Consider the following 27,255-nt stretch of genomic DNA (forward strand, 5'->3'; position numbering starts at 1 on the left):
AGGGCTAACTTTGTCAACAACCACATGACACAAATCTGGGCTTCAAAGAGGCTCCTGTTCCTTTTGAGCCTCCAGCAAGGTTTTCTCAATAGTCACAAGTCCACAGATCGTTCTTAGCCCATTAAAAAAAAGGAAAGTCTAGAATTTGCTACCTGCTGCAGTCAGGCAATGTCAGAGAGAGCCTTTCTTTCTACTCCAATGCCCATCATCCCAGGCCAACATGGAACATGATGAACTGTCCTATGCCCTGACAGGGTCCACCTGGCGTTGCACGCAGGATCCACCAGGGGGCTCCCCAGGTAGAAAGGCAGTCGACCCTCACCCGCTTCAGGAGAGAACTGGGCATGCGCTCTTTCACCAGATCCGAGAGCCTCGCGGGGTATTTTGCAGCGAAGGGTGGAAGCGCGTCCGCCCTTTCTACAGTGCCCGATTCTCCTCCCTCTCGACCCGCCCCTTCCTCGCTGCGAGCCTTAGGCCGAGCCTTTCCAGCAGTCCAAGAGGCTGCAAGGAAACCTTGCACGGAGGGAGATCGAGACCTGACTCCGGAGTTCAGTAAGTGGGAGGGGGGATTGTTCTTCCACGGGCTGGACCATGCGTTGGAGTGACGCAAAACTTCATCAAGTTCGGAGTCCTGGAAAGTGAGGAGCCCCTTGTCCCATGTTCCCCTGCCGCCCCTGTGCATGCACGGGGCAGGCAGGGAAGAAATCCGAAACTACGGTCCCGCTGCGTTACCTCCAGGGGGAAAATTAGGACCGCCAGAAAAGTCGGAGCCATTCAGGATCAGTCGAAACTTGAGAAACCTCTTTCCAGGAGATGCCTGCATCAAAGCATCATGTTAATCCATACCTGGTTTGTTGATTCGGGTATTTTGAATAGCTCTTTGCATTGAATGGTGGCTTGTTGATTGTGATTTCTCAGATACCCACAAGCGGTTTGCACCAAGAGTCTATGGAGATTCTCAGTCATCCAGGTCATGGGTGTCCCAAAGGTGCTTTTTCAAGAGGCAACTGTCAGGTCCCATATATTTGTATTGGGACGGTGTCATTCTGGTAGTAGGAGGAGGCTTGGGGAGATCTCTATATGGAGTTTCTCTTTCTGTTTCCAGCATTGTGTGTTGAGAATTTGTATATCTGTTTCCTGCATTGCTACTTCTGTGGGAGGGATTTGGTTTGCAGTGCTTTAAATTGCTGCTTCTAAGTGGGAAATTTAGTTCCTGCTTAGACCTCTTCTTATCATAACCTTTTCAATAAAAGCTCCTTTCAGAACGACTTCTGTTTCAAGAGTTCTGCATTCTTGGGAAGATTGGAGAGGCAAGACTTTATAGGCAAATGGACTTTCTGGGTTTTCTTTGAAGACATTTCACTTCTCATCCAAGAAGGTTCTTCAGCTCTGACTGGATAGCGGGGGGAATGGAAGGATTTATACTCAGCTGATCATTTGCATTCTTTTAGCTAGACCTAAGAAGGCCACCTGGAGCTGTAATTTCAGAGTCACTGAGTGGTACAAATAGGTATGGAACCTTCCTGGAAGTTATGAGAAGACTGTGTTTTAAACTGGAGATAGATTATGTCTTATCACTCTCCCTCTATTGAGAAAGGGCCGTTCAATTTTGACATCAATGGCCTCTTTGACCCCTCTTTCAAACTAGCAGTCCTCTCTGTCCAAAATGCATACTTTCAGGTCTTCAGAAGAGTGGCCTTTATCTTTTAAACAGATGGGCTGCTGAATCTTGTGCAGATGAGTTTGTTCTCCTACATTGTTCCATGTGTTTATGAAATGATTGTTTTGTTTTCCCAATGTAAAGATCAGCACATGGCTCACTGCATTGTACTGCATATACCAAGAGGTTAATGGGGTCCTGCCGTCTAACATTACAACAGAAGTTCAAATATTGATTGGTTCAACCTATAAAATAGATTTAGATAGCCATTCATCTCAATGGCTGTTTGTGACCCGAGACATTTCTGATCTGAATTGTACAAAGGTTGTTTTTAATGTATCAAGTAGCCATCAAAATTATTTGAATAAATATGTAGGAATCAAAAGACAAAAACAAGTTTTAAATTTATATATCCAAAGTTTTTAGTCCTTGATCAAAGTTGATGCAGAAAGTTACTACAGATTGTTTTCCACACACAGATACATTAGTCTTCCAACTAATAAGATTTCGTTCCTCTTTCCAGGTGTTGGGTTCATAAAAATTTCTTATTTGGGTTTATGTGGATGCTCAGTTAAGTATAGCATAAGTATGCATAAGCGCATCAACGTGCCTACCGTCTCCGTCCTATTGTTTCTTTTATTTTTCTTATATGTATCCATGTATTCATAACTATGTTTTTACTTAAACCTATTATCTTGTAAGCAATTGACAAATAAAATAAATAAATAAATAAATAAAATAAGTTGGTCAGCCTGTATTTCTGGAAGTTTTCTTTGTTTTCCATTTCAGATATATAAGTTGGAAATCTTTCCTGGTTCCCTTGGATTCCAAAGTATCTTGTGTAGGAAGAGAGCTGAACGGCCTCTAGGATACTTGGCCAGACATCTTCTGATTAGTAAAACATGGGAGATCCATCCATCCATTTTGGAGCTGGATTGGAAACCAGAGAGAAGATAGAGGGACAATGCTGTCATTTCAAAAAAGTGCAGTTCCAGGAGGGGAAGAATCCCCGAGATGTTTGCAGTCAGCTTCACCACCTTTGCCGTCAATGGCTGCAGCCGGAAAGACACACGAAGGCTCAGATTCTGGACTTGGTGCTCCTGAAGCAATTCCTGGCTGTCCTTCCCCCGGAGATGGAGAAATGGGTGCGGGAGTGTGGAGCAGAGACCACTTCCCAGGCGGTGGCCCTGGCCGAAGGCTTCCTTCTGGCCCAGGAGTCTGAAAAGATGCAGGTATGAGAATGTAATCATTTCAGCTGTAAAAAGATTCTTTCTGAATTTGTCAGTTCCTTTTTGGCAGAGTTTTCTGGGATTATTAATAGCTAAGGCCAGTTTTTCCACTTTTCTTTGAAAGGATATATTTGGTGTAATTCTTTCATTCTCTTTCGACTTTGGCAAATGGACATTGGGGTCTGCTAGTTTAAACCTTTAAAGGTCCAGTATGATAATTCCTTAGTGCTCTTTCTTTGTTTCTTGACTCACATCATATCCAGAAATCCTTGGAAGCTATGACTGAGTATCCCAAGGGGAGGCAAGATTCATTCCAATCTTCTCAAGAGCTGTTGTTGAGAGAGACCTTACACAAAGATCAAAACCAGGAGACCACGCCAGGTAAGAAAAGGTCTTTTTTAAAAAAAAATAATTTTAAAATAATCTTTATTGAATATTTCACAATTAAAAACATATTTCCACTTATTACAGTGTGTTCGTAATGGTGTTCATTCACATTGACTTATTTCTAAATGTGTAGATTATTACTAAGTATTGTTACTGTTATTCTTACATTCAATTTAATATGTTCTTATATACATTCACATAGTTATTTACATAGTTATTTACATAGTTATATCTTACCATAACTCCTACCTTTAATTTTTCTACTTTCCATCTACCTTCTAGCCAGTTGTAAAATAGGTTCCAGATTTCATAGTACTGTTTCCTCTCTCTCTTTCAGTTCTATCAATAACCTATCCATCTCTGTGCACTCTAAAACCTTTTTTATTATCATGGATTATCGGAAGGATCATTATCATATTTCCAGTTCTGAGCTAAGGCAATTCTTGCTGCAGTTATTATATGGAGTATGATATATTGGGTGGTTTTTTTTTGCTAATTTTATATCTTAATATACCCATTAAAAATATCTCTAGTTTCAATTCAGTTTTTTGTTTTGTAATTTCTTCCAGCCAATTCTTGATTTTGAGCCAATATTTCTTAGCCTTAGGGCAGGTCCATCACATATGGAAAAAGGTTCCCTGTTCATGATCACACTTCCAACAATTTGCCAATCTATTGGGGAACATTTTAGCCAATCTTGCCAGAGGTAAATGCCAGTAATAGAACATTTTATACAAGTTTTCTTTATAGTCTGCTGATAATGTTAATTGGCAATTTATCTCCCATAATTTCCACAATCTTCCAAATTAATGCTATATCCGAAATTTTTTTGCCCAAATTATGATGGTCTCCTTTACTCTTTCTTCTTCCATTCGAAATCTTAAGACATCGTTATACATTTTAGTAATCATTTTTACTTCTGTCCCCTGTAATATTTTATCTAATTCCTATTGATCTTTGTATATGCCATATTGCTCTATATCTTTCTTACACCTTTTTCGGACCTTACACAAAGATCAAAGCCAGGACACCACTCCAGGTAAGAAAATGTGATCTGAGATTTCAATATTTAGCCTATTCTTCTGTTCCTCTTGATTGGAATGTCTCTAACAAATCTGCTTCCACAATTTTTTTCTTTCTCACAGAGAGTAGAAAACTGTCCTTGGAAATTTTTGAATCAGTTCATCTTCATGGTGGCAATGAAGGATTGGCTGAACCACTACTTCAGGTAAGGAGGAGAAACATCAGAAAAGGTCCATGAATCTTGGATGGGTTTTATTTTGTTGGAATGTTCAATGTAATAAATTGCTGTTTCTAAGCGATATGAATATGATATTAGATTCAAAATTCATATTTAGTTTAGCCCATCGTTCCCTTCTTTAGGGTCTTTTCCCACTTTCTCCATCATTCCTGCTACACAGATTTATTTGACCAGACTATTGTCAGCATTCAATAGTCATTCATGTCACTCTTCCTCCCCGTGTCATTCTCACATACCATTACAAAAAATGCTTTTTTTTTTGTTCCCTTTTCAAAAGCATCTTTGGGACAACCATGACCTGGTGATTGAAAATCTCCAGAGACATATATAGTTACAAGCTCTTCTAACACCTTCATGAAGGTGTGGAGTTGGGTTACATTTGCACCTCAGTGGATAAAGTAAGCCCTTGGCAAAAATGTCAGGTGTGTATTGCCAGTATTTGGCATTACCCAACCTAGGAAGAACTGGAGCCACTGATAACTAGTGAATTTAAGACCCAAAAAGATCCAATTGACCAAGAAAACTATTTTAGTTGCCTACACTGAAGGGCATTCCAGACTTCCAACACGATCAAATGTGCTTCAGTTGTACGGTTAGTCAAAAGCAGTGAGATCTCATGCTGAACTCTGCAGAAGATGCCCATTTGGTTCACTGGATCTCTCTCCTTGAATTGGGATTATCTGTTAAAAGGAAAACTTGTTTCGTTGTTCAGGGTGGTGTGTCTTTTGAGGACGTGGCCGTGTATTTCTCCAAGGAGGAGTGGTCTCAACTGGATGCTAACCAAAAAGCGCTCCACAGAGAAGTCATGCTGGAGAATTCCAGGAATCTGTCCTCTCTGGGTAAGAATCCTTATATGTGTTCAGAAACAGAAAAGTCATGGGAAGGGGTACTTAGATGTTATTAAAAATAGATTAATTGAAATAAGTGATTAAAAGATCACTTATTTATATCCTGCCTTTATTTTTTGTAAAGAACAGTGGACAAATTCAATATTCCTTCCTCCTGCTGTTTCCCTACATCAGCAATCCTGGGTTGAGCTGTGGGGGACTGGCCCAAAGTCACCCAGCCAGCATTCATCCCTAATGCTGAGGTAGAACTCACTGACCTAGTTTCTAACCGTGTGCCTTAACACTTTGACCAAACTGACTTCATGGAAGAAGGAAATTTATTGAAAGAAAACTTAGAATACTGCATAGCCTCTCTCTTTACGTAAAGGAAATGTGTTTTCTTAATGCTTTCTGGTCATAAATTACAAAATAATCATCTCCATGCTTCAGAAGATATTAGCAAGAAACTGAGAGACAGGCTGCAGGGATGGTGTGCCTCTCTTGAGCAAGATTCTACCTACTCCTGAATCTGATCTCTAGGTTTCCGATGGCCCTGAGCTAGTATAACCAAGACTGGATAGGTTCAGAGTGGGATGTCCCTTCTCTGAGATGTGCCCACTTGTGTACCAAGTTTGGCATCAGCCTAATTGAGGGTGGGGAGATATTGCCATCCAGAAATCTCCCTTGGCTTTCAAAGATTCTGCCCTGCAGACAAGTGGGGATGAGACTTCCAATGAAGTTGGGCAGCTGGTAGGTATATTGTTGACCCAGCATGATACTGTGTCCAATGGACTTCAGGGGTTTGTGGCCCCATGAAATAGTTCCAGACCAAAGATTAGGTTGTGTCTTAGATTCATTGTGATGTGATCCAATCTGGTTATATGAGGATCAGTAGGGATACTCTTGAAAATGGGTCCTTGCTAAAGTCATAGTTTGAAATCATCATGTTTGCCAGTAAAGCAGCCAAAATATATTGATGATTCTTTGGCTAAATTTCAGAAGAAAGTTTTGGTTGTTCTCCTATGTTTTGCTACAGTTTTTATTTTTACTTTTAAGGCTATAATGGGCAGAAGAATACGAATTGTAAGGAGGAATGCCAAGCGATCCATTCGAAAGAGGGGAAAGGGAAGCAATATCAATGCATAGAGTGTGGAAAGACCTTTACTCATAGCAGTAGTCTCCATTCCCATAAGAGGATCCACACAGGAGAGAAGCCTTATCAATGCATGGAGTGTGGAAAGACGTTTAGTAGGAAAAACGTGCTGATTCAGCATAAAACTATCCATACAGAGGATAAGTTATATCAATGCATGGAATGTCGAAAGACTTTCTCTTATCATAACTCTTTTATAATCCATCAAAGGAATCACAAAGGAGAAAGGCCGTATAAATGCATGGAGTGTGGAAAGGCCTTTACTTGCAGTAGTAGTCTCAATTCCCATAAGAGGATCCACACAGGAGAGAAACCATATCAATGCATGGAGTGTGGAAAAACCTTTCCTTGTAACAGCCGTCTTAATTCCCATAAGAGGATCCACACAGGAGAGAAGCCACATCAATGCAAGGAATGTGAAAAGACCTTTTCTTATTATAGCTCTCTTATAATCCATCAAAGGAATCACAAAGGAGAAAGACCTTACAAATGCATGGAGTGTGGAAAGGCTTTTAGTAGTAGTAGTCATCTTGCCTCCCATAAGAGGATCCACACAGGAGAGAAACCCTATGAATGCATGGAGTGCGGAAACACCTTCCGTTATTCTAAATCTTATATAAGGCATCAAATGAATCACAAAGGAGAAAGACCTTATAAATGCATGGAGTGTGGAAAGAGCTTTACTTGTACCAGTCATCTTAACACTCATAAGATGATCCACATAATAGAGAAGCCATATCATTGTGTGGAGTGTGGAAAGACCTTCTGTTATAATCGTTCTCTTATAATCCATCAAAGGATTCACAAAGGAGAAAGACCATATCAATGCATGGATTGTAGAAAAACCTTTACTTGTACCAGTAGTCTTAATTCCCACAAGAGGATCCACACAAAAGAGAAACCATATCAATGTGAGGAGTGTGGAAAGGTCTTTACTTGTACCAGTAGTCTTAATTCCCACAAGAAAACCCACACACCAAAGAAGTCATATCAGTGCATGGAGTGCAGAAAGAGCTTTAGTACGAAGTATGCTCTGATTCACCATAAAACTATCCATACAGAGGAGAAGCCATATCAATGCATGGAGTGTAGAAAGACTTTCTGTTATTATGACTCTCTTATAAGACATCAAAGGAATCACAAAAAAGAAAGACCTTATAAATGCATGGAGTGTGGAAAGAGCTTTAGTTGCAGCAGACATCTTGATTCCCACAAGAAGATCCACTCAGGAGAGAAGCCACATAAATGTGTAGAATGTGGAAAGGGCTTTAGGTGGAATTGTGCTCTTGCCGTCCATAAAAGGACCCACACAGGGGAAAGACCATATCAGTGCATAGAGTGTGGAAAGACCTTTACTTGTGGCAGTAATCTTAATTCCCACAAGAGGATTCACACAAAAGAGAAACCATATCAATGTGAGGAATGTGGGAAGATCTTTACTCATAGCAGTAGTCTTCATTGCCACAAGAGGATCCACACAGGAGAGAAGCCATATCAATGCATGGAGTGTGGAAAGAGCTTTAGTAGGAAATACGCTCTTACCACACATAAAAGGATCCACACAGGGGAAAAACCATATCAATAAAGGGAAGTGTGAGAAGTGGTTTCACAGAAATCTGTGTTGTCCTCCGTGTATGTCTGCAATTGAGCCCAAAATTTCTGTTGCTAAGTAAGACAGTTATTGAGTTTTCCCCACTTTATGACCTTTTTCTGCCCCATGTGAATCGCTTTTGGTAAGTTAGTAAGTCTGTTGTGAAATGAATCTGGCTTCCCTATTGACTTTGCTTGTCCGAAAGTCACAAAAGGGGATCACATGTCCCGGGAACACCTCAACTCTCATAAATATGGGTCTGTGGCCAAGCCACAGACAGAAATTTGATCAGATGACTATGGGGACGCTGCAAGTCATAAATATGAAAAATGATCATGTCATTTTTTTCAGTGCTTCTGTGACTGAATAATCACTAAATGAACTGTTGTAAATTGAGGACTACCTATAATTGTCTAAAATCCCATGCAAGGACCATTTGAGTAATAATCCAAATAACTTGTAGACCTTAGATATGCATGCCTAAATCGCCTTTCTAGTGCAAACCAGAAGAAGGTACATCCTTAATCCTGCTTGTGGTTTTTGCAAGGCTCAATTAATCAAAGGCCTTATTTGCATGTAGAAAGATTCCTGATTGTTTTTCATTATATTGTTTCAAATATTCCAAAATATCAAACACAATTATCACATTATTCCTCAACTATCCTTTAGGTTTTAAAAAAAATCTAATACCTCTTGCTGATGCCTCAGTATTTCAGTTCTGGTAGTCAGCCAAGGTTCTGGATTTAGCTCTTTTTCTGTCTGTTCTACCTTTTCATCCCTTCTTGTCTTTTGAAGGCTAGAATGAGAAGTCTGATTTCTGCATCCAGAATGTTGGCTGTTCTTTGCAATGTTTGCGAGTGCCAAATTCCTTCCTTTCAGCAGCTAACATTTCTTTTCATACACAGTACTCAATGAGTCCCATGAGTCAGAAGTGATCCCGCCACTGCCACCAATGTGTCATGGGTTCTTTTTAAACCATACCTAGTCTGATTGACTTGAGCTCAAAAGATCCATTAAAAGTATGGATTTTAGACAATTTAAACTTTCTGTCTCCTATAAGAGTTGTGGAGATGTTTTATTTTGAAAAATATCCAAGATACAAAAGTGAAACATACAAACCACATATAAATTCTTACTATGTTTGATCTCTTATGCTAGCTATTTAGTAAATTGACATTATATGATGTCCTCTATAATATAATATCACTTTACTATATACTATTGTCTACCTATGTTATTTTATACATTTCTACAGCAACTGTATTGTTAAATATTGCTACTATACTTGTGGAATGGAATGGAATGGTGTGTGTGAATGATAGTGTGATTGCGCACACAAGAAATTTGTCTCTGGTGCATAAGCTCATTGTACAACGACATAGTACTATACAGCAACATTTTTACTCTTACAGACTCTGGTCTGTCTTTAAATCCTCTGTGGCAGAGGTGGTATTCAGCAAGTTCTGACCAGTTCTGGAGAACCGGTAGCGGAAATTTTGAGTAGTTCGGAGAACCGGTGATAACCTTCCCCTAAGAGTGGGGAGGGAATGGAGATGAAAGTGAAATCCATGTTCAAAAACACTTTTTGAAGCATTAGAGCCATGGTGGTGCAGTGGTTAGCATGCAGTATTGCAAGCTAATTCTGCTGATTGCCAGGAGTTTGATTGCGATGGGCTCAAGGTTGATTGAATCTTTCCTTCTTCTGAGGCCTGTAAAATGAGGACCCAGATTGTTGGGGGCAATATGCCGATTCTATAAACCATTTATGGAGTGTTGTAAAACACCAGGAGGCGATATATGAGTTTAGGTGATATAGCTATTGCTATTTTGCCTTTTTACGACATAATTAGGAAGTCTCTAAATTCAATTTAAATAAATTGGATTTAATTGAAGTTAATTGGATTTTAATTAGAATTGAATAACAATTGTGGGTATAAATAAAATTAAACATCCCTGCTATGGTTATTAATGAGACAATTTAAAATTCTTTCTAGTGTATTAAAAATTAAAAACGGGAAAACTTTTGGAAGGATTTGGAGGAACACTTCAGGTTTTCAAAGACTCAGGCCAGTTTGAAGCTTGTTTATTCAAAGAATGCTCATTTATGGTTCTGGAACAAACTGATAAAAGGGCACCAATTTTGGTTTTGTAGCCATTGTCAATTTTCTCCATTATAGAAGACTGAGAAAAAAGGATTGAAAAAAAACAGGTTTTTTGACAAGAGGGAGGTGTTAATTCCATTCTTTTTAAATTGCTTCTTAACTGTTTCCCCATCTCTTTCATAAATGTAGAGAAATCTCTTTGTTCTTGCACTGTCACCTTCAAATCCACAACTAATCTTCAAACCTTGAGAATCTTTCACTCTTTTGGCTAGAAGAAAATTGGTCCTTTTTTTTTTTGAAGTACTTTGTACTTCACAACATTTGCCTTCCACTATTTTGTAATACCACCTTTTCTTCAGTCACCTATGAGACACCATTTTCCCATTCAACTCTCCATGGTGTCTTATTTTGAGGTTAAATTTTTAAAACTTCCATGAGTTTCAGCTTCCTCTCTATTTTGGAACTTGTTTCCTTTAGATGCCCCTTTTTCAAGCAAGATTAATTTGAAAAGACAGCTGAAATAATGGAAATAAAACATCCATACAAATCTTAATTTTTTAAAGCCATCACTTCCCACCCTGTGACCCTGCCAGCCCTCTTCACTTCCCTCACTTCAGGGCTGACTTTGCAAACAACCACATACCACAAATCTGGGCTTCAGAGAGAGGCCTCTCTTCCTTTGAGCCTCCACAGAGGTTTTCTCAATAGTCACAAGTTCACAGATGGTTCTTTAGACCATTAAAGGAAAGTCTAGAAATTGCTGCCTGCTGCAGTCAGGCAATGTCAGAGAGAGCCTTTTTTTCTACTCCAATGCCCATCATCCCAGGCCAGCATGGAACATGATGAACTGTCCTATGCCCTGACAGGGTCCATTTGGCGTTGCACGCAGGATCCACCAGGGGGCTCCCCAGGTTGGAAAGGCAGGTCGCCCCTTACACGTTTCAGGAGAGAACTGGGCATGCGCGCTTTCACCAGGTCCGAGAGTCTCGCGGGGCATTTTGCAGCGAAGGGTGGAAGCGCGTCCGTCCTTTCTACAGTGCCCGATTCTGCTCCCTCTCGACCCGCCCCTCCCTCGCTGCGAGCCTTAGGCCGAGCCTTTCCTGCAGTCCAAGAGGCTGCGAGGAAGCCTTGCACGGAGGGAGATCAAGACCTGACTCCGGAGTTCAGTAAGTGGGAGGGGGGGTTGTTCTTCCAAGGGCTGGACCGAGACGCAAAACTTCATCAAGTTCGGAGTCCTGGAAAGTGAGGAGCCCCCTGTCCCATGTTCCCCTGCCGCCCCTGTGCATGGACGAGGCAAGCAGGGAAGAAATCAAAAGCTACGGTCCGGCTACGTTGCCTCCAGGAGGAAATTCAGGACCGCCAAAAAGGTCGTAGCCATTTAGAATTAGGCGAAACGTGAGAAACCTCTTTCCAGGAGATGCCTGCATCAAAACATTTATTTTATTTATTTATTTTATTTGTCGAGCGATTATAAGATAACAGGTATAAGTATAAACACAGTTATGAATACACGAAATGGATACATATAAGAAAAATAAAAAGAAACAATAGGGACGGTAGGCATGTTGGTGTGTTTATGCCCGCCCCCTACAGACCTCTTAGGAAAGGGGTGAGGTCAATAGTAGACAGTCTAAGGTTAAAGTTTTTGGGGTTTGTGAAAGAAACCACTATACTATACTTAGATCGGACCGAAGGCAGAGTAGTCCTAGGTTTTCTAGGTCTAGAATTTCAAGTCTGATGGCATAAGGTATTCTGCAACGAGTAGAGGAGTGGAGAACTCTTCTTGTGAAATATTTCTGGACTTTCTCAACTGTGTTAATATCAGATACGTAATGCGGGTTCCAGACTGATGAGCTGTGTACAAGTATTGGGCTAGCAAAGGTTTTGTATGCTCTAGTTAGTAGTGTGATATTACCAGAGAAAAAGCTACGTAGGATTAGGTTAAGAACTCTTTTTTTTTTAAACAGACTTTATTCAATTTTTCACATTAAAAACAAAAATCTTTTTAGTGGACAACATATTTCCGGGTCATCATCTTTACATACAAATATGACAGAAATTATACATTGGTATATGCATACTTAATTCTATTACTGCCTTTTCCATTCCAGATTTTCAGTAAGGAGAGAAAGGAACACATTAATTCTAGCCTCTTTCATTAATCTCAATCAATTTTGTTTCATTTCAATTATTTCAAAAATAATCCTTTAGTATTTATTTTTAAACATAAGGATAAACAATATGTACTTGAGGTTAAGAACTCTTAATGCCTTTTTGGCTATGTAGTTACAGTGGGCTCTAGCACTTAGATCATTAGAGATGAGTACTCCAAGGTCCTTTACAGAGTTTGGATCGTCAGCAAAGTCTTGACTATTCAGCTTGTATTTTATTTTCTGATATTTTTTGCCAATATGTAAGACAGAGCATTTATTTGTTGAGATTTGAAGTTGCCATTTGCTTGACCATTCTGATACATAGTCAAGGTCTTTTGAAGGGTAGCAGTATTTTCTGTGGTGTTGAATAGCTTTACATCATCAGCGAAGAGAACACACTTGCTCTTAATATGATCACAGAGGTCATTTATGTAGAGTATGAAGAGAGCTGGTCCTAGAACCCTACCTTGGGGGTCACCACTGTTGACAGGTACAGGATTAGATAGGACGCTCCCAATTTTGACCATTTGTTGTCTGTTTGACAGGAATGCTTCTATCTAGTTATGCAGGTGTCCAGAGATACCATAATATTTTAGTTTTAGGAGTAGTTTGTCATGTACCACTGAATCAAAGGCTTTACATAAATCTATATAAATTGTGTCTGTTGCTTTGCCCTGATCGAGTTGTGTAGTCCATATATTTTTGCAGTGTAAGAGTTGCAGATTGCAGGATAGTTTTTTTCTGAAACAATTTGGTTTATTAGAGGGTAGATTGTTTGTCTCTAAGTGGAGGATAATGGATTGGTTAATAATTGATTCCATGACTTTACAGGTGACCCAGCATAAAGAGATTGGTCTGTAATTTTCAACTAGGCTGGGGTCTCCCTTTTTGAAGATGGGGATGACCGTGGCTAGTGACCATAGGTTAGGCAAGGAGCTGGCCCTGAAAGATTTTTCAAAGATTATGCTTAGAGGTTCGGCTATGGCAGTGGATAGCTTTTTTAAGAAAAAGGCACATATTCCTTCCGGTCCAATAGATAGAGATGGTTTTAGATTGCGTAGTGCTTTTTCAACATTGTCTTCTGTAAGATCGATATGTATTAGATCACTGCAGTTGTCTGTGGTTTGACTAGGAAATACTGGGCATGATCCATTGCTGTTTACAAATACTGAGCCAAAGAATGTATTAAAGAGGTTGGCTTTAATGATGTCATCATTGCAGTCTTTACCATTAGGTCCTTTCAGGGGTGGGATGGACTGAGTTTTTTAGTTTGTGGTTTACAAAATTGTAGAAAGCGCGAGTGGAATTGGTGCTTAGAAGGTTTTCCTCTTGTTTAATGTGATAATTGGTGCATTCAGTCTTTATCTGGTGGGATAAATTTTTGTATCAGCTTTTGAAGTTGGCAACGTGACCAGATTTGTTTTTCCACCAAAGTGATTTTATTTTTGGATTGAAGCTTACTTATTGTTATGGGTAATTTGTTTTATCTGGTTTTGGGAGTTGTTATTGGTACCTATAGTTTGATGATTCTTTTGACTTCAAGTAAAAATATGTTGTAATGGTCTTCAACAGTATTGCATCCAGTGAATAGAAGTTGCCAATCGAGATGAGAGATTGTTGTCTATAAGATCATAGTTGCCTTTTTTGAAGTTATAAATGGGGATCCCATCCTTATGATTATTTTTGTGTGGACGAATGTTGAGACAAAAGTCAATCATGTGGTTTGTTGATTCAAGTATTATTCTGTTTTCATTGAATGGTGGTTTGTTGATTGTAATTTCTCAGGTACCTATAGGAGTTCGGGCCAAGAGTCTATGGAGATTCTCCATCATCCAGGTCATGGGTGTCCCAAAGGTGCTTTTTAAAGAGGCAATTGGATTTTCTTGTTTTTCTGTGAAGACATTTTACTTCTTATACAAGAAGCTTCTTCACCTCTGACTGCATGGGGGGTGGGGGGGTGGGGCAGAAATGGATGGATTTACCCTCCTTGCAGACAGCTGGTCATTTGCATTCTGTTAGGTCAAGGGTCTTCAAACTTGGCAAGTTTAAGACTTGTGAACCTCAACACCCAGAATTCCTGAGCTAACATGACTGGAGGAGGAATTCTGGGAGTTTTGAAGTCCACAAGTCTTAAAGGTGTCAAGTTTGAAGACCCCTGTGTTAACTAGTTCTAAAGGCCACCTGGAGCTGTGTCTGCAGAGTCACCTGAGTGGTGCAAACGAGTGCGGAGTCTTCCTGGAACTGTTGAGAAGTCTTGTGTGTTAGACTGGAGATAGATGATGTCTTATTGAGAAAGGGCTGTTCAATTTTGACATCTATGGCCTCTTTGAACCCTCTTTCAAACCAGCAGTGCTCCCTGTCCAAAATGTGCACTTTCCTGTCTTCAAAAGAGTGGCCTTTGTTTTTTAGATGCCGATGGTGTAAGGTCCCATATATTTTTTATTGGGACACTGGCATTCTGATGGAAGAGAGGAGGATTGGAGGGATCTCCATATGAACTTTCTGACTCTATTTCCTGCTTGGAGTGATGTCTATATGCAGTTTGTTTCCTGCATTGCTGTGCTGTGGGAGGGGTTTTGTTTGCACTACTCTATATTGCTATTTTTTAAGTGGGTAGGTTTAATTCCTGCCTAGATCTCTTGCTATCACAAGCCTTTCAATAAAAAACTCCTTTTGGAACAAATTCAGTTTCAAGAGTCCTGCTTTCTTGTGAAGAGTTGGAGAGGCAAGACCTTACAGATGGACTGCTGAATCTTCCCCTGATTAATTTGTTCTCCCATGTTCTGCCATGTGTTTATGAAGTGGTTGTTTTCTTCCCCCAATGTACAGATCTGCAAATGGTGTACTGCATATACCAGGAAGTTAATGGGGAGCTGCTATCTAGCGATATACTGGAAGTTCAATTATTGAATGATTTACCTATAAAATCAATTTAGAAAGCCACTCATCTGACTGGCTGTTTGTGACCTGAGACATTTATGATCTGAATTGTACAAAGATTGTTTTTAACGTTGCAAGCAGTCATCAACATTATTTAAGTAAGTAGGAATTTGAAAACAAGGAATGTTTTAAATTTATGCATCCAAATTTTAGTCCTTGATCAAAGTTAATGCAGAAGGTTGCTGCAGAATTTTTTCTACACGCAGATATATTAGCCTACCAACTAGTAAGATTTCTTCCCTCTCTCCAGATATTGTTGGGTTCATAAGAATTTCTTATTTGGGTTTTTGTGGATGCTCAGTTGTTAAGTTGGTCAGCCTGTATTTCTGGAAGTTTCCTTTGTTTTCCATTTCAGATATATATAAGTTGGAAATCTTGCCTGGTTCACTGGATTACAAAGTACCTTGTGAGGAAAGAGAGCTGAATGGCCTTTAGGAGATTTGGCCAGATGTCTGTCTTCTGATTAGTAGCACTTGGGAGATCCATCCATCCATTTTGGGGCCGGATTAGAGACCAGAGAAAAGATGGAGACACAATGCCCAGCAGATGCGGGAGTTGGAAAAGACCCTCCAGTTACTCAGCCTTGGAACTGTGGCAAGAATGGAACAAGTCCTGGGAAGAAGAGCCAAGAAGAGGAAGGCAGCAGTTCAGAGGTCCAGTGTTGTCACTTCAGCAAAGTGCAGTTCCAGGAAGATAAGAGTCCCCGGGATGTTTGCAGTCGGCTTCACCAGCTTTGCCGTCAATGGCTGCAGCCAGAAAGACACACAAGGACTCAGATACTGGACTTGGTGCTCCTGAAGCAGTTCCTTTCTCTCCTTCCCCCAGAGATGGAGAAATGGGTGGGGGAGTGTGGAGCAGAGACCACTCCCCAGGCAGTGGCCCTGGCCGAAGGCTTCCTCCTGGCCCAGGAATCGGAAAAGATGCAGGTATGAGAATGTAATGATTTCAGCTCCAAGGAGAATCTCTCTGAATTTGTCAATTCCCTTTTGGCAGAGTTTTCTGGGATTATTATTACCTAAGGCCAGTTGTTCCATTTTTCTTCCAGAGGATATTTTTGGGAAATTCTTCCATTCTCTTTCTAATTTCGCAAATGGACATTTGGATCTGCTAGTTTAAAGGTGCAGTATGATAATTCCTTAGCGCTCTTTCTTTGTTTCTTGTACCACATCATGTCCAGAAATCCTTGGAAACTAAGACAGAATATCCCAAGGGGAGGCAAGATTCATTCAAAACTTCTCAAGAGCTGCTGTTGAGGGAGAACTTGCACAACAATGGAAGCCAGGACACCATGCCAGGTAAGAAAAGCTCTTTCTGTGCGATATGAGATTTCAACATTTAGCTGATTCTTTTGCTTCTCTTGATTGGAACGTCTGTAACAAATCTCCTTCCACCATTTTTCTCTTTCTCACAGAGAGTAGAAAGCTGTCCCTGGAATTTTTTGAACCACTTCATCTTTGTGGTGGAGCTGAAGGATTGGCTGAACCGTTGTTTCAGGTAAGGAGAAGAAACATCGGAAAAGATCCACGAATTTTGGATGGGTTTCATTTGGTTCTAGAGTTCAATGTAATAAATTGCTGCTTCTAAGTAATATGGATATGATATTAGATTCAAAATTCATATTTAGCTTATTCACATCTATCTTTCCCTTCTTAAGGGTGTTTTCCCACTTTCTCCACCATTCCTGCTTCACAGATTTATTTGACCAAACTGTTGTCAGCATTGGGGCTCTTCCTCCCCAGGTCTCCCAGGGTCATTCTCATTCACCATTACAAAATAATACTTTTTTTTTGGCCTTTTGAAAAGCATCTTTGGGACAACTACGACCTAGTGATTGGGAATCTCCATAGACATATCCTGTTACAAACTATTCTGACACCTTCAGCTAGGTGTGGAGTTGGGTTACATTTGCCCCTTAGTGGATATAGTAACCCATTGACAAAAATGTCGGGTGGGTATTGCCAGTATTTGGCATTGCCCAACCTAGGAAGAACTGGAGCCACTGATAACTAGTGAATTTAAGACCCAACTACCAGTTGACCAAAAAAACTTATTTTAGTTGCCTACGCTGAAAGGCATTCCCAGTACTTCCAACATGATCCAATGTGCTTCAGTTGTGTGGTCAGTCAAAAGCAGATCTCATTCTGAATTCTTCACAAGATGCCCATCTTGGTTTTTTTAATAGATTGTTATTCTTTATAAACCACAAATACAAAAATCTCATTTCCATTAACAGTCATTGTGTCATTGTATATACATGTTTCTCGTTTTGTGACTATACATTTTTATCTTTATTCTTCACCTACTTGTACCACCTCTCCCATATTGCATAATATTCTCAATTATCTTTGCCTTTTAATTTCATAGTGAATTTATCGAGTTCAGCACAATTCATTATTTTTTGAATTAGGACTTCGTCTGGTGGTGTTTTATCGCTCTTCCAATTTTGTGCAAAAGTAATTCTTGCTGCAGTTAAGATGTGTACAATAAGATGTCTTTTATCTTTACTCAAATTCCCTTTAATCATACCTAATAAAAACGTTTCTGGTTCCAATTTCAAACTATAATTTGTAATCTCAAAAAGCCATCTCTGTACTTTCTTCCAATATTTTTTTAACCTCTACACATTGCCACCACATATGGAAAAATGTTCCTTTCTTTTGTTTGCACTTCCAGCATTCTGGTTTCATATTTGGATACATTTTTGCCAGTCGTGCCGGCATTAAGTGCCATCTTCAAAACATTTTATATTGGTTTTCTTTAAATGCTGTGGACAAGGTCAGCTTCCAATTCTCCATCCAAGTCTTTTACCACTCATCCAAATTTATGTTATAACCCACATTTTTTGCCTAAGTGATCATTGATCCTTTGACAATTTCCTCCTCTAATTCCACCTCCAGTAAATAATTATACATACGTGTTATGAATTTTACATCCTTGCCTGTCAAGATTTAGTCCAATTTTTGTAAATTTTTGTCTATTCCTAGTTCCTTTACATCTTTCTTAAATTTAGTTTGAATTTGCAAATATACCCACCAATCTAATGTTATCCCTTGTTCTTTTAGTTTGTCCAATGTTTTTAATTCCCCCTGTTCATCTACTAATTCCTTGCATCTAATATTTTTTTAATGTCCCTTGTATTTGGATATAATATAGCTTCCATAGATGAGATCCAATTTGGTCCTTTCAAATAATGTTTTTTTTATTTTCTCCCATGATTGTAATAGTGAGTCCTTTATCAGATGTCTATGAAAATAGCAGTGAATCTTGTTCTTTTTATCCCATAAGAAGGCATGCCACCCAATTTGTAGATCATGACCTTCTATTGCTAAAATTCTTTTATTTTTTAAGTTTATCCACTCCTTAACCCATAGTAAGATTGCTGCTTGCTGCCTCTGGTTCTACTATCCTGTAACGTCTTCAATTTTATTCGTGCTTTTTTCCCCATCCATATAAATTTCATTACCATCTCACCTAATTCCTGAAAAATTTTCTTATCCAATTTTATAGGTATTGTTTGAAAATAGTATAATAATTTCAGTAGTATATTCATTTTTATAGCTGCTATTTGGCCTAATAGTGATCATTGTAATTTTCCCAATTGGTCAAGTCTTTCTTTATCTGTAAAAGTAATTTCATATAATTATCCTCTTTTATGGAAGAACATCTTCCTGTTAACCAAATTCCTAGATATTTAAGTTTTTTGACACTTTGTAGTCCCAATTTCCTTTCCAATTCTTTTTTCTGACTTTCTATCATGTTTTTGGTTATTACTTTTGTTTTGTCTTTATTAATTTTTAATCCTGCTACCGCCCCATATTCTTCTAATTCTTGAATTAGATAGGCCCCTAACTCCATTGGTTCTTCAACAAAAAACACCAAATCGTCCACAAATGCCTGTACTTTATATTCTTCTTTTTTACTCTTCAGTCCAATTATCTTTCTTTGTCTGATATGATTTAAAAGCACTTCCATGGTCAAGATAAAAAGCAGAGGCGACATTGGACATCCCTGCCTAACATCTTTCATAAACTTAAAATTTTCAGCAGTCTCCCCATTTATAATTACCTTAGCTTTTTAGTTTGAATAAATTGTACCTATCATTTCCTTAAATTTATTTACAAATTCCATAGTTTTGACCTGTTGGATCAAGAACAGCTGAGATTATCGAATGCCTTCTCAGCATCTAGGAAAATCAATGCTTCCTGCTTTTCCTGCCCATTTTGTTCACTGGATCTCTCTCTTTGAATTAACATTATCTGTTAAAAGGAAAACTTGTTTCGTTGTTCAGGGTGGTATGTCTTTTGAGGAAGTGGCCGTGTATTTCTCCAAGGAGGAGTGGTCTCAACTGGATGCGGACCAAAAAGCGCTCCACAGAGAAGTCATGCTGGAGAATTCCAGAAATCTGGCTTCTCTGGGTAAGAATCACTATCTATGTTCAGAAACATAGAAATATCATGGGGTATGAGAGCGGGGCTTAGGTGTTATTTAAAAATAGGTTTAGGGAAATAAGTGATAAAAAACCATTTATTTATATCTTGCCTTTATTTTTTTGTAAATAATAAAGGCAGTGGACAAACTCAATATTCCTTCCTCCGGCTGTTTTTCCTACAACAGCAATCCTGTGACATGGGTTGAGCTGAGAGAGATTTGCCTAAAGTAACACAGCCAGCATTCATCCCTAATGCTGAATGAGAAGTCACTGACCTAGTTTCTAGGCTGATGCAAGAGTCTGAGGGATAGGCTACAGAGATGGTGTGGCTCTCTTGAGCAAGGTCCTGCCTTCTCCTGAATCTCATCTCTAGGCCCCCGGTGGCCCTGGGCCAGTATAACCAAGACTGGATGGGTCCATGAGAAGAATGTTCCTTCCCTGAGATGTGCCCATTTGTGTTCAACATCAGCCAAATTGAGGGTGGGGAGCTATTGCCATCCAGGATTTTCCCTTGGCTTTCAAAGATTCTGCTCTGCAGATAAGTGAGGATGAGACTTCCAATGATGTTGGGGAGTGGTAGGTATGTTGTTGACCCAGCATTATACAGTGTCCAATGGACTTCAGGAGTTTGTGGCCCCATGGAATAGTCCTACATCAAAGATAAGCTCAGGATGGTCTTAGATTCATTATGATATGATCCAGTCCTCTTATATGAGAATCAGTAGGGATACATTTGGAATTGGGTCCTTGCTAAAATCTTAGTTTGGAATCTTCATGTTTACGAACAAAGAAGCCAAAATATATTGATAATTCTTTGGCTGAATTTCAGAAGAAAATTTTTGATTGTTCTATTCTTTCTACCGTTTTCATTTTTCTTTTTTAAGGCTATAGTGGGCAGAAGAATAAGAATTGTAAGGAGGAAGGCCAAGCGATCCATTTGAAAGAGGGGAAAGAGAAGCGATATCAATGCATGGAATGTGGAAAGACATATATTCATACCAGTAGTCTCAATTCCCATAAGAGGATCCACACAGAAGAGAAGCCATATCAGTGCATGGAATGTGGAAAGAACTTTAGGAGGAAAAACATTCTGATTCAGCATAAAACTAGCCACACAGAAAAGAAGTTATATCAATGCATGCAATGTGGAAAGAGCTTCTCTTATTATAGCTCTCTTATAAGACATCAAAGCAATCATAAAGGAGAAAGACCTTATAAATGCATGGAGTGTGGAAAGGCCTTTACTTGCAGTAGTAATCTCAATTCCCATAAGAGGATCCACACAGGAGAGAAACCATATCAATGTATAGAATGTGGAAAGACCTTTCCTTGTAGCAGTAGTCTCCATTCCCATAAGAGGATCCACACAGGAGACAAACCATATCAATGCAAGCAGTGTGGAAAGAGCTTTACTTGCAGTAGTAGTCTCAATTCCCATAAGAAGATCCACACAGGAGAGAAACCATATCAATGCATGGAGTGTGGAAAGACTTTTACTCATAGTAGTACTCTCAATTCCCATAAGAAGATCCACACAGGAGAGAAACCATATCAGTGCATGCAGTGTGGAAAGTCCTTTCCCTGTAGCAGTCGTCTTAATTCTCATAAGAGGATCCACACAGGAGAGAAGCCATATCAGTGCATGGAGTGTGGAAAGAGCTTTACTTTCAGTAGTAGTCTCAGTTTCCATAAGAGTATCCACACAGGGGAGAAACCATATCAATGCTTGAAGTGTGGAAAGACCTTTCCCTGTAGCAGTGATCTTAATTCCCATCTGAGAATCCACACAGGAGAGAAACCATATCAATGCATCGAGTGTGGAAAGAGCTTTACTTTCAGTAGTAGTCTCAGTTCCCATAAGAGGATCCATACAGGGGAGAAACCGTATCAATGCATGCAATGTGGAAAGACCTTTCCCTGTATTAGTCGTCTTAATTCCCATAAGAGGATTCACACAGGAGAGAAGCCACATCAATGCATGGAGTGTGGAAAGAGCTTTACTTTCAGAAGTAGTCTCAATTCCCATCAGAGGATCCACACAGGAGAGAAACTATATCAATGTATGCAATGTGGAAAGAACTTTCCGTATAGCAGTCATCTTAATTCCCATAAAAGGATCCACACAGGAGAAAAACCACATCAATGCATGGAGTGTGGAAAAAGCTTTACTTTCAGTAGTAGTCTCAGTTCCCATAAGAGGATCCACACAGGAGAGAAACCATATCAATGCATGCAGTGTGGAAAGACCTTTCGCTGTAGCAGTCGTCTTACTTCCCATAAGAGGATCCACACAGGAGAGAAACCATATCAGTGCATGCAGTGTGGAAAGAGCTTCACTTGCAGTGGTAATCTCCGTTCCCATAAGATGGTCCACACAGCAGATAAACCATATCAGTGCATGCAGTGTGGAAAGACCTTTCCTTCTAGCACTCGTCTTAATTCCCATAAGAGGAGCCACACAGGAGAGAAGCCATATCAATGCAAGGAATGTGGAAAGACCTTCTCGCATCATAGCTCCCTTATAATCCATCAAAGGAATCATAAAGGAGAAAGACCTTATAAATGCATGGAGTGTGGGAAGGGGTTTTATAGGAGTTGTTATCTTGCTTCCCATAAGAGGATCCACACAGGAGAGAAACCCTATCAATGCATGGAGTGTGGAAAGACCTTTCGTTATTCTAAGTCTTTTAGAATGCATCAAATGAATCACAAAGGAGAAAGACCGTATAAATGCATGGAGTGTGGAAAGAGCTTTACTTGTACTAGTCATCTTAATGCCCATAAGATGATCCACAGAGAAGAGAAGCCATATTGTGTGGAGTGCGGAAAGACCTTCTGTTACAATCGTTCTCTTATAATACACCAAAGGATTCACAAAGGAGAAAGACCATATCAATGCATGGAGTGTGGAAAGACCTTTATTGGTACCAGTAGTCTTAATTCCCACAAGAGAATCCATGCAGAAGAGAAACCATATCAGTGTAAGGAGTGTGGAAAGATCTTTACTTGTACAAGTTCTCTTGATTCCCACAAGAAGACCCACATAGCAGAGAAGCCTTACCAATGCATGGAGTGTGGAAAGAGCTTTAGTTGTAGCAGTAATCTTAATTCCCACAAGAGGATCCACACAGGAGAGAAGCCATATAAATGTGTGGAATGTGGAAAGGACTTTAGGTGGAATTCTGCTCTTACCAGGCATAAAAGGATCCACACAGGGAAGAAACCATATCAATGAAGAAAAGTGCTTCAATAGAAATCCAGGTAGTCCTTGGCGTATGCCTGCAATTGAGCTTGAAAATTTATGTTGCTGAGACAGTTAAGTGAGTTATACCCTGTTTTGCGACTTTCCTTCACACAGTGAATCACTGTTGTTTAGTTAGTAATGCGGTGGTGAAATGAATCTGGCTTCTCTATTGGCTTTGCTTGTCAGAAAGTCATAAAAGGTGATCACATGGCTTAGGAAAACAACACCTTTAATCTCCAAATACCTACGCAAGGGTCCTCTTGGTAGACTTCAGTTCAGCATTCAATACCATCATTCCAGACACTCTTCTAAACCAGCTAGCGGTACCTGAACACATTTGTAAGTGGATCATAAGCTTCCTAACAGACAGGAAGCAGCAGGTGAAACTAGGCAGAATCACATCAGATATCTTTACAATTAGGACAGCCCTCCCCCACAAGGCTTTGTGCTCTCTCCACTTCTTCCTATATACCAAAGACTGCATCTCAAATGATCCATCTGTTAAACTCCTGAAGTTTGTAGATGATACAACAGTGATTGGCCTCATTCGAGAGAAAGATGAATCCGCATACAGACAAGAGGTTGAACAACTAGCCTCGTGATGCAACCAGAACAATCTGGAACTGAAAACACTCAAAACTGTAGAAATTGGTGATAGACTTTAGGAGAAACCCTCCCATACTACTACCTCTTACAATACTAGACAACACAGTATGAACAATAGAGACTTTTAAATTTCTAGGTTCTATCATATCACAAGACCTGCACTACTATTACTATTAATCTTCCCATCCTTCCTCTCACCCATCTCCTCCCACTTATGACTGTATGACTGTAATCTTGTTGTTTGCATCATAACAATTGTATTGATTGTTTTATAATGTGATTTGGTTGCTTGTTGTATCCTATGACGATTATTAAGTGTTGAACCCCAACCAGGGAAGACTTGCTTTACGAGTTGAACCAAAGATGAAGGTGATAGAATCCATTGGGTTCCTCATCTTGGGACTGCAGTTCCCATTCTCCCAATACTTTTTTATGCCAGACTTGTATATTTAGCCATCTGCTTTATTAGATTTACCTCCCGGAATTAAAAAGTGGGAGAAGACCCAAGTCTCAGGAGAAGGGAAATCAGAAAATCATTTCTTCATTTTGGTTCCTCCCAAGAAATCAAGGACAAGTTCAGCCACAACTTGTATATATTGATTGCAAGTTAGAAAAGCCGAGTGATGCTTCCCAGCATTGTACAACTGGGCATCTTATTCCTTTAAAGGCCAAAGTTTTCTGCAGGATAAACAGGTAATTCCAGGTTCCTGCAGAAGCCCTTTACAGGAAGTGAGGGTTTGGCAATCTCACCAAGACAGAATGCAGAACAAACCCTAGACAGCCTTTCTGAAACCAACTGGGCTTTGCTTATCTCTCCAAGGTCATTTCTTCTAGTTTTGGTATGCAGCAGCCAGAGGAGATGTACTTGAATCAAATACTTCATCAAAACATTTCCTGGCTGGTGGTTGCCCTCTGGTTGCCTAGTTACCAGGGGAAGTTGGGCTCTACAATTTGTTTCAATTTGCTGCTTCATGTAGCTTTTACCTCAGATCTTGCCTGAAACTTGTTGCATTTGGTTCTCCTAATAAAAGTACCTCTTTGAAAAGTGAGAAACCTCTTTCCAGGAGATGCCTGCATCAAAACATCATGTTAAGGTGTAAATCAGGGGTGTCCAACCTTTCACCTTCCCTGGGCCACATTAGAAGATGAAAATTTGGTTTGGGCCGCACATAAAATAAAATAACAGTAACGATACCTGATCATGCAAAAAAACCATAGAAAACATAGTTAACATATTAAATTTATTTGGAAATGAAATTAGTGAGATGTTTTTATTATTTATTATGAATTATTTATTAAAAATTATTTATTTTTTTATCACGGTTTTTTATCATGGTTTATCATGGTTTATCTTCCGGCCATTTTGTGGCGGGGGGAGAAAGCTCGCCCCCCCTCACGCCTACCTCTCCTCCTGCAAATGGGCTGGCTGGATGCGGCAGGACTGGAAGGCAGAAGCAGCGGCGGCGACGGGGGCAGAAGCGGCGGGGGCGGGGGCAGAAGCGATAGGGGCAGAAGCGGCGGCAGCGGTGGCAGGGGCAGAAGCAGCAGCGCCGGCGACAACAGCAGGAGGTGGCGCTCTGACGGCGCCCGCCTTTTCTGTTACTGCTTGGCATGGTGCTCGCCTCGCCCCGCCTCGCGCCTGCCTCTCCTCCTCACTGGCTCTGGCACGAAGGTTGGGGTGGGCACTGGGCCGCATTACAAGGCGACCTGGGCCGCATGCGGCCCATGGGCCGTGGGTTGGACAAGCCTGGTGTAAATGGTTTGTTGATTCGGGTATTATTCTCTTGTATATTAAATTAGTATCGTGGTTGTTAAGTGAATCTGGCTTCCCCATTGACTTTGTCAGAATGGCGCAAAAGGTGATCATGTGAATCTTGAACACTACAACCATCATAAATGTGAGTCACTTGTCAAACCTCCAAATGTAGATTGGGATCATACTTCAATGGTCATAAGAGTGGAAAATGGTCATAAGTCCTCTTTTACAATGCCATTGTAACTTTGAACGGTCAGTTGTTCCAAGTTGACGACTATCTATCTTTGGAATATAACAATTCAAGCAAGAGGAATAGAACAAAATCACATATATATCAATGTATCATGTGAAAAGTTTCAGGATGAGGAATTCGTCTCACGAAAGAGACCAGAATGAGAAGTGAAATCCATGTTCAAATACATTTTTTGAAGCATTAGAGCCATGGTGGTGCAGTGGTTAGATTGCAAGCTAGTTCTGCTGACTGCCAGGAATTCAATTTTGACCAGCTCAAGGTTGATTGAACCTTCCCTTCTTCTGAGGCCTATAAAATGAGGACCCAGATCATTGGGGGCAATATGCCGATTCTATAACCTGTTTATGGAGTTTTGTAAAGCACTATGAAGAGGTATATAAGTTTAAGTGCTATAGCTATTGCTATTTTGTCTTTATGACATGATAATCAGGAAATCTCTAAATTCAATTTTAATAAATTGGATTTAATTAGAGTTAATTGGATTATAATTAGAATTGAATAAAAATTGTGGGTATAAATAAAATTAAATATCCCTGCTATGGTTATTTATGAGATAATTTTAAATTCTAGTGTATTAAAAATTAAAAACAGGAAAACTTTTGTAAGGAAGTGGGGGAACACTTCAGGTTTTCAGAGACTCAGGCCAGTTTGAAGCTATTTATTCAAATAATGCTCATTTATGGTTCTGGACCAAACTGGTAAAAGGGCATCAATCTTAGTTTTGTAGCCACTATGTCAATTTTCTCCATTATAGAAGACTGAGAAGAGTCAGCTGAAAAGAACCAAGTTTTTGGCAAGAGAGAGATGTTAATTCCATTCTTTTTAAATTGCTTAACTATTTCCCCCATTTCTTTCTTTCATTAATGTAGATAAATCTCTGTTGTTCTTGCACTGTCACATTCTAATCCACACTAATCTCTTCAAACCTTGGGAATCTTTAACTCTTTTGACTAGAAGAAAATTGGTATTTTGTTTTGTACAGTTAACTAACATTGTCTTTCAACTTCCTACTCATATTTCCTGCACTATCTTTCCTAGTGAAAAACCGAAACAAAGCCATTCTTTTTTACCTCATGCAATTTGAACTGTATATGTACTTCACAAGATTTGCCTTCCTTCATTTTCTAATTCCACTTTTCCTCCAGTCACCTATGAGACACCATTCTCCCATTCATCTCCATCATGGTGCCTTGTTTTGAGGTAAAATTTCTAAAACTTCCATAAGTTTTATCTATCTCTCCATTTTGAAACTTGTTTCCTTGGGAGATCCTTTCTTTAGGATTCCTCTCATTTTTGCTGCCGCAACTTGCTGTTTTGAACCAACTTGCTGCTTTGAATCGCTGTTAACTGCCCAGAGGCATGAATTTGAAAAGGCAGCTGAAATAATGGAAATAAAACATCAATGCAAATCTTAATTTTCTTAAGCCTTCACTTCCCATCCTGTGACTCTGCCAGCCCTCTTATCGTCCTCCATTTCAGGACTGACTTAGCCAACAACTACATGATACAAATCTGGGCTTCGAAGATGCTCCTGTTCCTTTTGAGCCTCTGCAGAGATTTTCTCAATATTCACAAGATCAAAGATCATTCTGAAAAAGAAAGTGTAGAAATTGCTGCAGACAGGCAGAGGGAGTCTTTCCTTTTACTCCAATGCCCATCATCCC

At 39.7% G+C, this 27,255-nt stretch overlaps 1 protein-coding gene across 3 annotated transcripts in view; it reads left to right on the forward strand.

The window, feature by feature from the left end:
* Positions 1-348: 348 nt before the first annotated feature.
* The window catches only part of LOC113452884 (uncharacterized), a 39,141-nt gene continuing 12,234 nt past the window's right edge, over positions 349-27,255 (forward strand). The window contains exons 1-7 of one of the 3 annotated variants that reach the window (XM_087918846.1): positions 349-552; positions 2,450-2,892; positions 3,153-3,270; positions 4,422-4,504; positions 5,250-5,376; positions 6,421-8,047; positions 20,732-24,627. In XM_087918846.1, the coding sequence (XP_087774972.1) occupies positions 2,563-2,892; positions 3,153-3,270; positions 4,422-4,504; positions 5,250-5,376; positions 6,421-8,047; positions 20,732-22,967 (4,521 nt within the window). In that variant the 5' untranslated portion in view covers positions 349-552; positions 2,450-2,562 and the 3' untranslated portion in view covers positions 22,968-24,627. Of the gene's footprint in view, positions 553-2,449; positions 2,893-3,152; positions 3,271-4,421; positions 4,505-5,249; positions 5,377-6,420; positions 8,048-10,980; positions 11,377-15,192; positions 16,230-16,480; positions 16,599-16,714; positions 16,798-19,591; positions 19,719-20,616; positions 24,628-27,255 lie in introns of those variants that run through there. The other 2 variants (XM_087918842.1, XM_087918843.1) reach the window with 2 other exon arrangements.

The sequence above is a fragment of the Pseudonaja textilis genome, unplaced genomic scaffold (genome assembly GCF_049901715.1).
Source record: "Pseudonaja textilis isolate UNSWEBS1 unplaced genomic scaffold, rPseTex1.2 PTEXCTG87, whole genome shotgun sequence".
Lineage (NCBI taxonomy): Eukaryota > Metazoa > Chordata > Lepidosauria > Squamata > Elapidae > Pseudonaja > Pseudonaja textilis.